The 13222-nt window shown below is 36.3% G+C and overlaps 3 protein-coding genes across 10 annotated transcripts; 2 read left to right on the top strand and 1 right to left on the bottom strand.

Annotated features, from left to right (window-relative positions):
• Window positions 1-185: 185 nt before the first annotated feature.
• On the top strand, window positions 186-3107 carry LOC105688013 (cytochrome c1, heme protein, mitochondrial). The gene is made up of 8 exons (XM_012404019.3): window positions 186-299; window positions 678-725; window positions 1235-1383; window positions 1527-1659; window positions 1781-1945; window positions 2035-2148; window positions 2251-2385; window positions 2483-3107. The coding sequence occupies exons 1-8, from the start codon at window positions 228-230 to the stop codon at window positions 2585-2587; spliced, it is 921 nt and encodes a 306-aa protein (XP_012259442.2). The 5' UTR covers window positions 186-227; the 3' UTR covers window positions 2588-3107.
• Window positions 3108-3428: 321 nt separating this feature from the next.
• LOC105688011 (beta-1,3-glucan-binding protein-like) lies at window positions 3429-12957 on the bottom strand. Of its 7 annotated transcripts, none has more exons than XM_048658612.1 (13): window positions 12813-12957; window positions 12345-12536; window positions 11563-11721; window positions 11000-11196; window positions 10102-10264; window positions 5645-5797; window positions 5317-5544; window positions 5018-5235; window positions 4770-4906; window positions 4455-4621; window positions 3992-4371; window positions 3759-3860; window positions 3429-3660 (listed from the first exon to the last, which is right to left on the bottom strand). In XM_048658612.1, the coding sequence occupies exons 6-13, from the start codon at window positions 5787-5789 to the stop codon at window positions 3559-3561; spliced, it is 1479 nt and encodes a 492-aa protein (XP_048514569.1). In that variant the 5' UTR covers window positions 5790-5797; window positions 10102-10264; window positions 11000-11196; window positions 11563-11721; window positions 12345-12536; window positions 12813-12957; the 3' UTR covers window positions 3429-3558. The 7 variants fall into 7 exon arrangements, with proteins under 7 accessions (XP_048514569.1, XP_048514568.1, XP_048514571.1 ...); XM_048658611.1 differs by having other exon boundaries at window positions 11568-11721; XM_048658614.1 differs by having other exon boundaries at window positions 11568-11721; window positions 12345-12539; window positions 12813-12954.
• On the top strand, window positions 8924-12161 carry LOC105688012 (15-hydroxyprostaglandin dehydrogenase [NAD(+)]-like). 2 transcript variants are annotated; one of them, XM_012404017.3, is made up of 7 exons: window positions 8924-9112; window positions 10104-10282; window positions 10378-10504; window positions 10582-10688; window positions 11015-11188; window positions 11260-11414; window positions 11561-12161. In XM_012404017.3, the coding sequence occupies exons 1-7, from the start codon at window positions 9106-9108 to the stop codon at window positions 11799-11801; spliced, it is 990 nt and encodes a 329-aa protein (XP_012259440.2). In that variant the 5' UTR covers window positions 8924-9105; the 3' UTR covers window positions 11802-12161. The 2 variants fall into 2 exon arrangements, with proteins under 2 accessions (XP_012259440.2, XP_012259441.2); XM_012404018.3 differs by having other exon boundaries at window positions 8924-9123.
• Window positions 12958-13222: the final 265 nt, after the last annotated feature.

Here is a 13222-nt window from a genome sequence, read left to right as displayed (position 1 = left end):
GGTACGATCGCGTGTTAATGACGTCGTAAATCGTTTCAATGTACTAATCTAGTATCGCAACTAAAAAGTATCCTCGTCCGAAAAGATTAGGTACTGAAAATTTGTTAATTTGAACGCATTTATTTTTAGACATTTTTTTACACCGCACGTAGAGCTATAAATATTCGTTCATTATTAAGGGAAGGACTCTCGACTCTTGTCCTTTGCAGTCTGCACCTCTAGCCAACATGGCGGCATCGCTGGGAAGGGTCTGCGGTTCGGGTCTTTTAAAAGCCAATAATGGTTCACTGTTTAATCAAGTAGGTAAATTTTGTCACGAGATATTGAACCCAACAGTATATATTTTAATTCCGCGACCTCGTAAGCTCAGTTTTTAAAATGATAAGGTGTCACAGTCAACAATTCCTCTGACTGTCTCTCTGATTGATCATTCTTTCCCTGGAACCGTCAGATATTACTTTACTATTACATGGTTCTTTCAATCCAATTATAGTTCACATGCGGTGAACTGTCACCGTATAAACGTGTCCGTTTTCTCTGGTCCAGTTAAGCCCTGCAAACGCACTAGTTCTCACATATAAATGATTTTCATCATATGTTATGTAATAGCAATATGTACCATTATTTGAAACTTCTAAAAATCTCACTGCTAAAGTTTACCTATTTTATCAATTCAGGTTAACAGCTTCTCCACTGTCAGAGATTGGTCCAAGACTCGCAAAACGGTATGTGTTTGACTATTCGTTAGAAACCACCAACGGATACCAATGTCCTACGTCCCATCTTGTCCTATCCCAACTTAAAAGGCTCCATCAAACCGTCACATCTCCAAGTTGTCTTAAATCCAAGCTATTTTTCATCCGTGAGTCAACAATCCAATAAAGTGATTAATTCATCGTTTCCAAAAAAACAACAGTTCGGCAAGTTGCATTCAGATGAAATCGTTTCATAACTGTGTCGTGGAAAATAATTAAATCTGCACCTTTGTCATCACCAGACCCGCCAGGCTTTGGCAAAAATAATTGCATAGCTGATATATCAGCTGTGTTATGTCGGTATTATGTAATTTTAACCAGTTATTTGAGTCTTAACTTAGAAACAATCTTTGCTGCTGCTATAGCAATATTATTCAGAAGATCATACCTTCACGTATATTAAACTGAAATTATTATTTTTTTTCCATTTCATGTGTATTGTTGTGTTAAAAGACTATTATCAATTTTAATATTCACAGTTACTAGCATGCCTAGGTGTGGCAACGGGTGGCGTTGGTGCGTTGGTCTATGCCTTGGAAAGTACTGTAAAAGCTGACGATCCTGTGCTGCATGCGCCAACTTATGGTTGGGACTTTTACGGGATCTTTAATACCCTTGACCACGCCAGGTAATATATTCTAACTATCAAAATTTACAAATAAAGCTATCAGTAACTCTCATCCATCATATCCTCAATAGATCACCCACTGCACCAAAAATCTCATTCGATTCCATAGTGATTTAATAAAATTTCAATATTTTTAATTTCAGTGTGAGACGAGGCTGGGAAGTTTACAAGAATGTCTGCTCGACATGCCACAGTCTGCAATACGTGGCGTATCGTGAACTCGTTGGAGTTACTCACACGGAAGAAGAAGCTAAACAAATTGCTGCCGAAGTTGAGGTCAGTTAGATACTTGTCACGTGTGTTTCAGATTTATTGGGTGCTAACAAATACCGAAGTGATCGTAAAAAGCTTCTGCAACAAACGAAACCACATCAATATTCATTTCATGCAACAATAGGTTAGAGACGGTCCGGATGATAACGGAGAATACTTCATGAGGCCAGGAAAGTTGTCCGACCGCATCCCATCGCCGTATCCTAATGAACAGGCCGCTCGAGCAGCCAATAATGGCGCTTATCCACCTGACCTGACATACGTCTTGAATGCCAGACACAACGGAGAGGTCAGTAGTTGAGCTAAATAATTTTATGCATTGGAAGTATTGTGAGCAGGTCCAACAATTAGTCTAACTTAACTGTGATCGGTTTTCAGAACTACATCTTCTCACTGTTGACTAGCTATTGCGACCCACCTGCGGGAGTTGTCATTAATGACGGCCAATATTTCAACCCATATTTTCCTGGTGGAGCTATTGGTATGGCGCAGGTAAGCCAAGTCGAATTTCTTGACTAATGAATCTTTATAGTCTCTGGTAGTATTTGCACCAATATAGGTATAATCTATGACATGGTGTTTCCTGTGTATTAGGTGGTTGAGGACGAAATATTGGACTTTTCGGATGGGACTCCGGCAACTGCTTCTCAGATAGCAAAAGATGTGACAACGTTCCTTATGTGGACTTCGAATCCCGAGCATGATACGAGAAAGTTATGGACGATCAAGGTAGGTTTAGTATTCTGTTTTTTTTCAGGAATACAAAAGCCATTCAATTCTTTTTTGAGCGTAACATAGTCTGATCATTAAATTTTTTATTGAACAGGTGTTGGGCATCGGCTCCCTTCTGTTGGCAATAACGTATTACATCAAGAGACACAAGTGGACAACCATAAAGACTCGTAAGATCGTTTATGCACCGAAGAAGTAGTCAAATTACGCAGGAATACGTCAGTTAAATAATTAGCTAACCATAATTATCCAAGCCGAGAGAGATTATCCGGTAAGGAGATGTAGTTTTTTATTTAAAAGGAAAGAACAGAGACAATTTTTGATGTTGTGTCAATACCTTTGTTGGATGAATTAATCAATATCAAACTATGTGGAATGTCCAAGTCATTATCTTTAACACCAAACAATATTTGTACAATGTACATAGCGACAAATGGTGGCAGTGATTCAGTTGCATTGTCAAAATAAAATGAAAGAGAAAAAAAACCACATATAAATACCAACTTCTTCTCAACCACATCTATATCTATCAATTGCCTCTGCCCCTAATCTGCACACTGTAATTACCATTCACGCATTATTTAATTATAGATTTTTTGTGTGTACACCAAGTGTACGTACGTTCCGAAGCATGTAAATTGTAGATCGAGCATAACTGTATCCTCGTGATCTCTCAATGTAACCAATGAACAATAATAATTATTCGTTGATTGTTAAAAGTTTCTTTGCCTACGCTTCTAAAAAATATACAGCTAACTTCGGACTGTCGCCAAAGTGTGCGTGATCTGCGGTTTATGTTGGGTCTTTGGTACTTTGCGGAATTTGAAAGTACATCATAAAACTACGGTGAAGAAATTCTCCACCATTTTCAATATTTCATTACTTATGGCTATCACTTTTTACTTCCAAGCTTCGTTCAAATATAAATAGAAACATGATTTTTCAAAAGTTCTAAGAGGTTACGATTTTTTTTGTTTGTCCTGTATCCATTGCGAATTTATAGAGTAGATTCTATTGAGGTGAGAAATTAACAGAGTACATTAGATTCTTATTTCTTTAATTATCTATTAAATCTATGGAACCATGATGTTACGCGGTGTAAAATAACATTGAAAGGATTACATTACCAATTTGGCGTTTGACAATGATCCTAAAACCATATTCCAAATGCTACAGAGCCCAGACTTTAATGTAGTCTACTTTAAGTGTGGATTCTTCATCTGTCCATGTACTGGACCATGCGTCCTTGGCGTTGTAGAAATTAAGGAACGCCTGAAAGAAAGTTTTGCAAGCATTGTGAAAAAATATGTTAATGGAATTTGCCGTAATTGCACTTCAGTTCTTTCTGTCTATGAGGATGACGAATATACCTTTGATTCGAGATTTCTCCAAGGCTTCGGGTGCACACCGCTTGCAGATCCATCTGAAAATTGTGAGTGTCCTCCAGCGGCAACTCCGATGCTAATATGAAACTGTGTAAAAATTAAAAATCATTTTCAAATATAGCTGTATCGCATCTGGTATAAAACAATACATGAGCAGCAATGGCGAGTATTAATTCAATAAAATCGCTACATGATATCGAATCTTATGTAGAACGTACCGGTGTATCAAAAGGTGCATTGGTGGTGTGCCAGCGATTTACTGAATTCTTGAAAATTTCTGTTTTGTGGGGTTCTGCTGGGTTTGTTTTAGTACCATATACTTCCCCATCGACTTTTACTGAAATTTCGTTCGGAGTCCAGTTTATTTCAAAGATATGGTAATCGTCACTCCATAAATTGTTTGCACTTTTTTCTGACATGGTATCGGATCGTATTGGACCAACCGGTGAAATTACAGCTCCTGCTTGCAGTACACGATTGCCCACATTCACACCTGTGATATCACGTAAATCAGCATTTCCATTTACGCTAGCTACACGCAACTGTCCTGATTGATATCCCGACCCATACGTCTCGGCCACTGGCTTGAGCATTATTACTGACGAGGGAAAAAACAAAGATATTTTGGTTTACCCAAGGCTTCCATTTTTTGCCAAGATAAACTGTGGGCTAATTACTCACTAGGATAAATCCAGTCCCCTCGAGGGAGTTTAGCGCGAATTTCCACACGCCCATAGATGAAACTAAAGTGTTGCTTGGTGTCTATCAATCCTGAAGATACCGGTGGTAAAATGTGGAACCCTTGACCTTTTTTCTCACAATCCTCAGATCCAAGTCGACCTGTACAGCTAGAAATTAAAAAGCATTTGAGTAGCGAACACCGTGTCATTATCTTGAGCCAAGAAAGTACCATGGAAAAGCTCCATGAAAATCATAATACGCATGATCAGAAATTCAAGAAATGATATAATGTAATTCTTATTATGCTTTACGAACCCTTCGATGATGAGGTTTCCACGGCGTATGAATTCCGGACTATATTGATTTTCCAATAGTGTTGGTTTTATATGCAATTCTCCATTTCTGACCCATAAGTTCTCGTCAGCCCCTCTGTACACCACAAACTCGTAGTCCTTTGAGGAAAAAAGTACATAATGAAATGCATTTTCTTATATTATTGTTACTGTTAATCAGATAGGAGACTGAAAAGTTAGGTGAATAAAACATAAAAAAATTTAGCATACAGGTGATGCTGGAAACTCTTTAACGATCCTCCATTGATTTGTTTCCAACCTGTTGAAGTGATCCTCAAATATAAGCTTTCCTGCGCATGTTTGGCGCCCATTCAGCAAGGTTTCTGAACGTCTACATGAAGGGTTTTCATCCGTGGTGACCACAGTTGGGTCCGTCGTGGGCCCAGGCTGTGTTGAAATGTGGACAGTTCCATCAGAATTGTAAAATTCTGTAAAATCGAGTGATGAATTTCTCGTTACGTCACCTTATAGATGCACATAAATTGTAATCTATCCAGTCCTATGTTCACCTGTTACATGATGAACTTGATCAAGGAGATTGTAACCAAGACCCTCGAATATAACGTGTATCCACAAGTAGATAATATCCCCTAACTTGAGTCTAGTTGTGTGATCTTCGTAGATCCATCGATTGTTCTTTACTCTAACAATGTCTCTCGCTATCGTCCCAGCTTCAAGCCCATTAAAGTCCTCGTTAAACTTGGCGTGAAATGCAACTAGCGTTATTCCTTCCTCATCTGAAGCAATGGGTTATGACGATAAGTTCCCAGCTAAATTCTCTTGTTTGTTGCTTGGCGATGAGAACAAACTACAGATATTACGATTCATCACGCTCACCAGGTATGGAAAAGTGCACTCCTCTTGGATACAGAGGGAGAATCTTGGGCTTTGGGGGCTCGTATTGTGCAGAAGACAGCTTCAGAAACAGAAGTTGGAGGACTAAGAGGGAAAATCCAAGTACTCCTTGGTTCCACAGCTTCATTTTTAAACCTGTGAATAATTTAATAATCGCTCGTACTACGCGAAGTAATTTGTACGTCTTGTAGGAACATCTAAATGTGAATATTCACTATCCTATGCTTTCTTCGTCTACTGTGATTGTAGATTTACAATTTGTAAACAAGTTATTTGTACAAACATAAGGTACAACATACACTCGTAACTACTTCAAATATCGTGAGGTTGTAGGCCAAGTCTGAAAGTGATATCAGAAATTGAGAGTTAATATTAATCTACGCAGTTGGTCTGCAGTAGTTGTTATTTCTTGCTAGTTTCCCTAATGCTTAGCCCTAACTACAGAATATACAATCGAATTGATCAACGTTGTTTTGCTTAGTGTGTTTCGTTTTTTTTCCAATTTTTTCTCATTTAAACTCCCCTGTAGCTGGTGATAATTGACATGAATAATTATACAATATCTGCGTAGTATTTTTGATTAATCTTAACGACTGACAAAATTTCCGTGATTTCATGTCACCCAATAACAATGAAATAAGAGAGATGTAAATCAATATATCCTAGAGGTGAAAGATTCCGCCTGATTTCAGAAGAGGTAATAATCGGTTGTAGACAATTCTTGAGAATCGTACGCATTATGAATTTATCTACAGTAAATATCAAGGTTCAATGCCTATGGCAATATTTCAAATAACTCAATAGCAATAAAATTAGTATCAAGATTTCGAAAATGCTAAGAACCGGTTCAATTATACCCATTAAATATTTGAATATTATGTACTTTTCTACGCGTTCGAATGCCTGTTCATATGGGAATACCGGGTTCGGTTAAGGGAACGAAAAGAATTTTGGTAAAGGTATTCCAATGGATTATGCGGAAAATATGATGAAAATGTTCCTCATAGCATGAAGCACGAAGTACAAGTGATCGTTATACTTCAAAAGTTTAGTTAGAGTGATGCCAGTTGAAAAAAAAATTGAAATAAATGAATAAATAAATAGAAAAAAAAACATCCATATTAAACAAAGATCCTCTTCGCAGTGAAAAAAGCAAAAACCGGCAACTGGAAATGTCTTATCAGTTATACGCTCATCGTCGATATAATTATTTTTATTATTGTCATTATTGAATAATTACGAAGGCTTGGTAACTGGAGTACCACAAAATTGGCCTCATGCAGGCTCGTTATAGGAAAAAAACCATTCTATATGATTTATCTGCAGGCTATCGAAAAGCTTAATTAACGAAAATTACCCGGGACAGCAATATGATTGAAAAAAATAATTTGTTATTATGTTATTCTCAGCTAATCGGTAGATGTCAACGAGTTTATAGAAAATTCTAACATCTTCAACTAGAAAAAGTACTATGATTAATTACAACAAAAACAATCGACGATAATGTTATTACATATATTTATAATTTTACACTTTGCATCGTCACATAGACTCAGCAATAAAAATCTAATCAGTTGATTAGATTTGTATGAATATGCTTAGTGTTGTATATATTATCCTTCTTGTACATACTTTTATTGTACACTCGCCGCTTCAGCGCGTAGTTCAAAACTACACAACAGCTCGAATGAGATTGTCTTTCCAATTTCCTGGATATGCGAATAATAATTGCCACTCGATGACGCTTAGCACTGGACTACACAACGTAACGTCACTAGCCGCCGCTATAAGTAAGTAAGGATCTAGACGCAGGTATAGGAGAAAGGGAAACTAACATGTTCAAAGAAATGTATGATACGAAAGGAGATGAGTTCGTTCACTTGTACGCACGGTGGTCAGCGATGATGATTATGACAACGTCTTTTAATATGTCTGTGTTTATCCGAGGTTGATAAAACTCCAAATTTTTCCTTTCGATTTGTTGTACAATTTCGCAAATCTGTTGTCATTGCCAACTCTTAACTCGTATTCATATATCCCTACATTGGTATGCATATACCTACTTGGTGAAGGTTTCCGGTAATTCCGGTTATCATAATAGTGCGACTGCAGATGCAGCACAAAGCCAGTGAAATCAGTAGAATGGGAAACTAAGGTTTTGAATTAGAATTTATCCTTTGTTGCGTCAGATGTAGAGTATTTCGCGATTCTTGAACATTAACATTCAACAATACTTAACATTTGACTGTAGAGTTTTCCTTATATCTGGATTTATGATTTATATAGAATTTATATAATGTTTGATATGATACCTTATTGTAAGTACTACCATACTTTAATGCAGGTCAGACTGTCGATAAACTAACAATGAGCGATTCGCGTGCATTGGATGAAAAATAGTAATGAATACAAGAGATCCGATAAATAGAAAATAAGAAAAAAAAGAAGATGAATCGAACTTTGACGCGACGAGACACGATAAATTCCCAGCGTCTGCATGAACTCATAATGCCTATAATTATAAATTGTGACCGTATAAAGTAAATCGACAGTTATTTAAAGTTGAATGTTATGCTGAAATTATTTTCAGTTGAATGATATTTTATTCTAAACCGATTATCAATTTCCGCTTGAACACTCCCTCCACGTTGCAAATTGTTAAATTGAGACAAAAAAATTGCACGAGCAAGTTTTGTAGCGTAAAAATCATGGTATTTCTGCACAGCTTGCGCATATAACGATTTTATTTGAATCGTATCACAAATACTGCTATTTTATTTTTCCAATAAAAATTCTCTAGAAAAAAATCTGATGTGATAGTACAGCGTGCGATAATTTTGATAATCATGTGCATTAAATATGCAGTAAGTAATATGGTTTTTTCCCCTCTCGTTCCAAGAAATTGATTATGAATTAACTCGTAGTTAGATATTAAGATTAATAAAACTCATACTTGTATAATATTCTAAAAACATTGCACTGTGTATGTGCTAAACAATGTAATATTGTAACGGTATAATTATTGAAATAATTATTCGGTCGTTGTTAGTGAAATACAAAAAAATTCAATTGATGAAAAAAAAGAGTTAAGTAATAATATAATGTACATGAATGCGAGATGTCATGACCCCTTATTCTTAAACTGCGTGCGCATTATATTACTACTGTATGTATAACATATATAAAATACGTATATGTACGTACATATAGATTATCAAGGAACGAAGATGATCGTTTATATAAATACAGCGAGCGAAATGTAAAGACGATTAGTTATTCGCGAAACATTGTGAATAATCCTATATTTATATTATAAAAATTATGCGCGAACTCTATCCAAGTGTGATAAATTATTAAATATCTTATGGTCGTTGTTGGAGTTATAGCAATCAAACCCAAATAATATTAAATCATTATCGCGGACTTCAGAAACCAAAGGAATCATGATTAGTACGTGCAATGTATGCAATTATCAATTATTAATTATTTACATCAATCGCAGTGATTTTTCTTAAAATTATACCGCAGCCTGCAGATGTGATAGTAGATTTCGAATATCAACCTGTTTTTTGTTTTGTGGATTGCTAGTTTGTGCTCCCATTTTATATAACGCACAATTGCGGAATTATTATACAAATTAGATTATGCGTTTTCTCATTTCCTTTCTCGGTTTTCAATGCGGTTCAAATATTTGGGGAACATAAATTCGTGTATGACAAACAGTATCCGACCGTGACAATTATGATAAAAACACCAGGTCAAAGGTGGCGATAATATAAGTCGAATTATGCTTTGCGGGGTTTCGGTTTTAATGTCTAAAACATCAGTTAATTTTTTTCACAGTCCCCGAAAGCGTTATCGTTATCGTCCGCCCGGACGTTTATGTTTTCGGGTTTTCGATCCGCAAAACAACTCTCATCCGTCGATTACGATCTCAATCTATCTAAGTGCTCGTTTTTTTTTCGCCATTGAAATTATTTCACCTATTCACGGTGACAAGACGATTCTTCAACATTTCCTATATTCTTACATTGAGTAAGACTTCTGTTCTCAAAATATGTCAATATGATTCCTCACAAATATAATTAATAACATTGTTAATTATAAGTCATTCTATAAATTTTCGTGACAATCTTGAGAAGAGACATGTGACGATGTAGATAAACAATAATGGTCAGATCGAGCTGCTTATCATAATTTTCACAGTTTTATTATTTTGCAACGAAAACATATTATGATTTGAAAAAAATTGAACAATTTTTATCTTGCGATGTCATTACGTCAACCTGATTTTGACGTCAGTATCATTGAAATCACTCGCAAAATAAAATTCAGATATAAATTTCTCATTTTCAAATTGGAATTCCCTCCATAATTTGGAGCCTGCTTATCAATATTAATTGCCAAAAAAATGAAGACGTGGTTTCTTATGAACTTACAGAGCTCGAGGTGGATATGGTGGAGTACGTTCCTCAACTTCGACGAATGTCTGCGACAGAACGTGCAAAGGAAAAGGAAGAAATAAGCTGCATTCTATCTGGACGTAACGTTCTTGTCACCGGTGGTGCCAGTGGTCTCGGAGCAGCATATGTCAAAGTGTTCCTGCAATACGATATCAATGTAAGTCGCGGCTAAGATAGTTTCTATTCTGATCTGAACAAATTCGAAAGTCGTTGAGAATAATAAAACACAGAAAATACGGTTGTTGATTTCAGAAAATTACGATACTAGATATCGATAGTGTAAATGGACAAAGATCTGTGAATGCTATAAATAAAACTGTCGGATATGAAAAAGCAACATTTGTTCACGCCGATGTCTCTAAGCATGAAGAAATGATCGGTGAGTTATAATGATTCGTCTGAGGTATGTGTTGAAGAAGCCAATTGATATCACAGAAAATAATTTATACTTTACAGCTGCATTTAAAAAAGCTTCAGAAGCAATGGATGGTATCGATATTGTGATAAACAATGCTGGGATTCTCGATGAAAGACGATGGGAAAGAGAAATTGCCGTCAATATTGTAAGTCTAATAGCGGCTAATCTCAACTTTTACGATAATATAAATTACTGAATTGAGTTCAAATACCCTAGCGAAAGCATTCTGTTCGTTGATCTATGAACAAAAATTTATTTTTAGCTGTGAGACTAGTTGGCAGAGTTTACTCATCTAATTTAATACAAACACTCAACGCTATACACCTGTTGTTCACCAACGTGAACTAGTGATTCGCTGTTGCATTACTATGAACATGCTATTTTTTTGCTGTTCAGCGTCTTATGCAGTGCTACTTTAAACAAAATATATTAATTTAGTATCAATAACCATAATACCTTGCCATCCCATAGAATGGAAACGTGTCTTGTGCACTTCTGGCCATTGAACACATGGCGATAGACAAGGGAGGTCGAGGAGGAGTCTTGGTCAATGTGGCACAGCATACAAATTGTGAAACTAGTGCTCAGTTACCCATTTACACAGCTACTAAGTGGGCGACTATTGGGTTCTCCAATTCTCTAGGGGTAAAAATCTGCAATGAGAATTTATCAGAGTTTGAAAAATAACCATATTATTATTGCGTGCTTACTTTCAGGCTGCGCATATCTTTGAAGAAAGCGGTATTCGAGTAATGACCTTATGTCCGGGCCTAACGGAAACTGCTTTGACAATAGACAGTCCCAATAAGTTATTATCTAGGGTTATGAAAGCAGACTTTGTCAAGAATCTCGAACAACTACCAATCCAAACGTGAGTTCTATGTCCCCAGATATTGCTCTGTAGATGACAAATGTCATTTACAACATATGACACAGAAAGATAACTGAGAGAAATAGGAGTTCGTTGAAATGGATTTCAAAAGTGTAAATCGATGAAATATGTTTACTAAATTGCAGACCGTACAACGTTGCAAAAGGTTTGATGACGGTCCTATACGCTGGAGAGCACGGCAGCATTTGGGTGATAGAGAACGGAGGAATGCCATACGAAGTTTGCATTCCAGAGCCAAAGGCATTACGACGATCGTTCAAGGATAATTTAGTAAGGGAACAAGAATCTGAAAAGACAAAATGTATTTTAGAGGATAACGGTACTCTACAGCAAAGTTTCCAATCGGGCTTGACTACCTGCGGCTAATAGCTGATAGCATCAAAATTCGATTTTGTACTTTACCAAATTTCATCAACTTAGTATGCAAATTTAGCTATTTTTAGATGATTGACTTTCAGATGACTGCACAATGAATAATCATGAAGTTCAATTATGATATTTGAACATAGTGATAAGCATCATTGGTACTTTATTATCAATATATGCTCTACTTTTGCTCATTAATTTAATTAATTGTTCAGTAGAATATAATGTATGTAGATATGCTTAGTCTGTACGTATATCCCACACATCTGAATAATTTTATTACTCCGAATGATAGTAATATGGAACCTATTTTGTTGTCATGAAGTGTACGTTTTGGAGAATATAAGATCTATATTTGTATATGATTCTGAGATAATTTCTAACCTTCCTAATCAAACATCAAATGCTGTCTCCATAAAAGCTGTATCATTACGAAAAAGAGGACACGTCGAAGCTTCTATATTATACACTTGGTATTTTCGGAATCTTTCGCCAAGTCTAAACCAACTATTATACGACATATGTATAGGTATAGTATAATACCTTGTATGTGCCATTCAGAAGTGCTTTTTCTGTAATCGTAATTATTCCACCTGTTTCCCCGTTTCAACGTTCCACCGGCCTGGGAATAACTCCATCAAAAGCTCCGACCTATTTTTTGCAGAGGTCCGAGTAAAAATTCGCGAGCTTTCCTACCGGGTTGGTAAAAGTCAAGGTGTGGTGGGGAGAATTGACCTGCTTTGTGAAAAATATAAGTAAATAATCGATATATGTATACATATCAACATTATGCAAACCATTAGTCAAAGAGGGCTATAAATGTCCAAACATCCCGTTCTTGATTTTTGTTACGAATTGCGAGAAATTATTTTTTGCGTCAGAATCAAATCCACTAATTGTACAAGGAGGTGCGATCGGCGCGGCACCGAGCTTTTTCGCGACTCTCATCCGTATTAAGATATGCTAGCGGATAAAGCTCAAATTACTAAACTATATTTTCTACCTTCGTACCTAATTCCAACGCTAATACGCCCACTGATCGCTCCTCGGTGAACATTCTTGTTCTCATCATTTCCAATACGTGTAGTAATGATGGGTTAAAAGCTTCCGAGGCGAGTATTTCCGAGTGTCATTGTATGTACGGGGACGTTGGTACAAGCATGGTACAACGAATTATACCGCGAATGGTAAAATATAAATGCTTCGGAATGTTTACGCAGTCGTATTGTGGGAATCATAACAAATGAACTCGGCTGGAGCTCAGCAGAACGCAGTGGAAGAAACTAGAAACTAAAAATAATAATTGAGCGCTTTATATAAGTTCAAATGATAATTGTCAGACAATTGTGATAATTGTTGATCATGGGAGTTATTTCAATGTATACTTATATATCAGTGGTTTTGAGCGCCGGGCTTTGACG

Source organism: Athalia rosae, chromosome 7 (assembly GCF_917208135.1).
Source record: "Athalia rosae chromosome 7, iyAthRosa1.1, whole genome shotgun sequence".
In the NCBI taxonomy this organism is placed as follows: Eukaryota; Metazoa; Arthropoda; class Insecta; order Hymenoptera; family Athaliidae; genus Athalia; species Athalia rosae.
The sequence above is the reverse complement of the archived record's forward strand: the minus strand, read 5'-3'. Positions and strand labels throughout refer to the sequence as shown.

Coding starts and splice junctions, on each gene's coding strand:
- LOC105688013 (XM_012404019.3), top strand. CDS start 228: ATGGCGGCATCGCTGGGAAGGGTCTGCGGTTCGGGTCTTTTAAAAGCC. Junction 300..677: donor ATGGTTCACTGTTTAATCAA/GTAGGTAAATTT, acceptor TTATCAATTCAG/GTTAACAGCTTCTCCACTGT. Junction 1,384..1,526: donor AATACCCTTGACCACGCCAG/GTAATATATTCT, acceptor TTTTAATTTCAG/TGTGAGACGAGGCTGGGAAG.
- LOC105688011 (XM_048658612.1), bottom strand. CDS start 5,789: ATGAAGCTGTGGAACCAAGGAGTACTTGGATTTTCCCTCTTAGTCCTC. Junction 5,236..5,316: donor TCAAGTTCATCATGTAACAG/GTGAACATAGGA, acceptor TCGATTTTACAG/AATTTTACAATTCTGATGGA. Junction 3,861..3,991: donor ATGCACCTTTTGATACACCG/GTACGTTCTACA, acceptor ATTTTTACACAG/TTTCATATTAGCATCGGAGT.
- LOC105688012 (XM_012404017.3), top strand. Junction 10,283..10,377: donor TCCTGCAATACGATATCAAT/GTAAGTCGCGGC, acceptor TGTTGATTTCAG/AAAATTACGATACTAGATAT. Junction 10,505..10,581: donor TAAGCATGAAGAAATGATCG/GTGAGTTATAAT, acceptor TATACTTTACAG/CTGCATTTAAAAAAGCTTCA.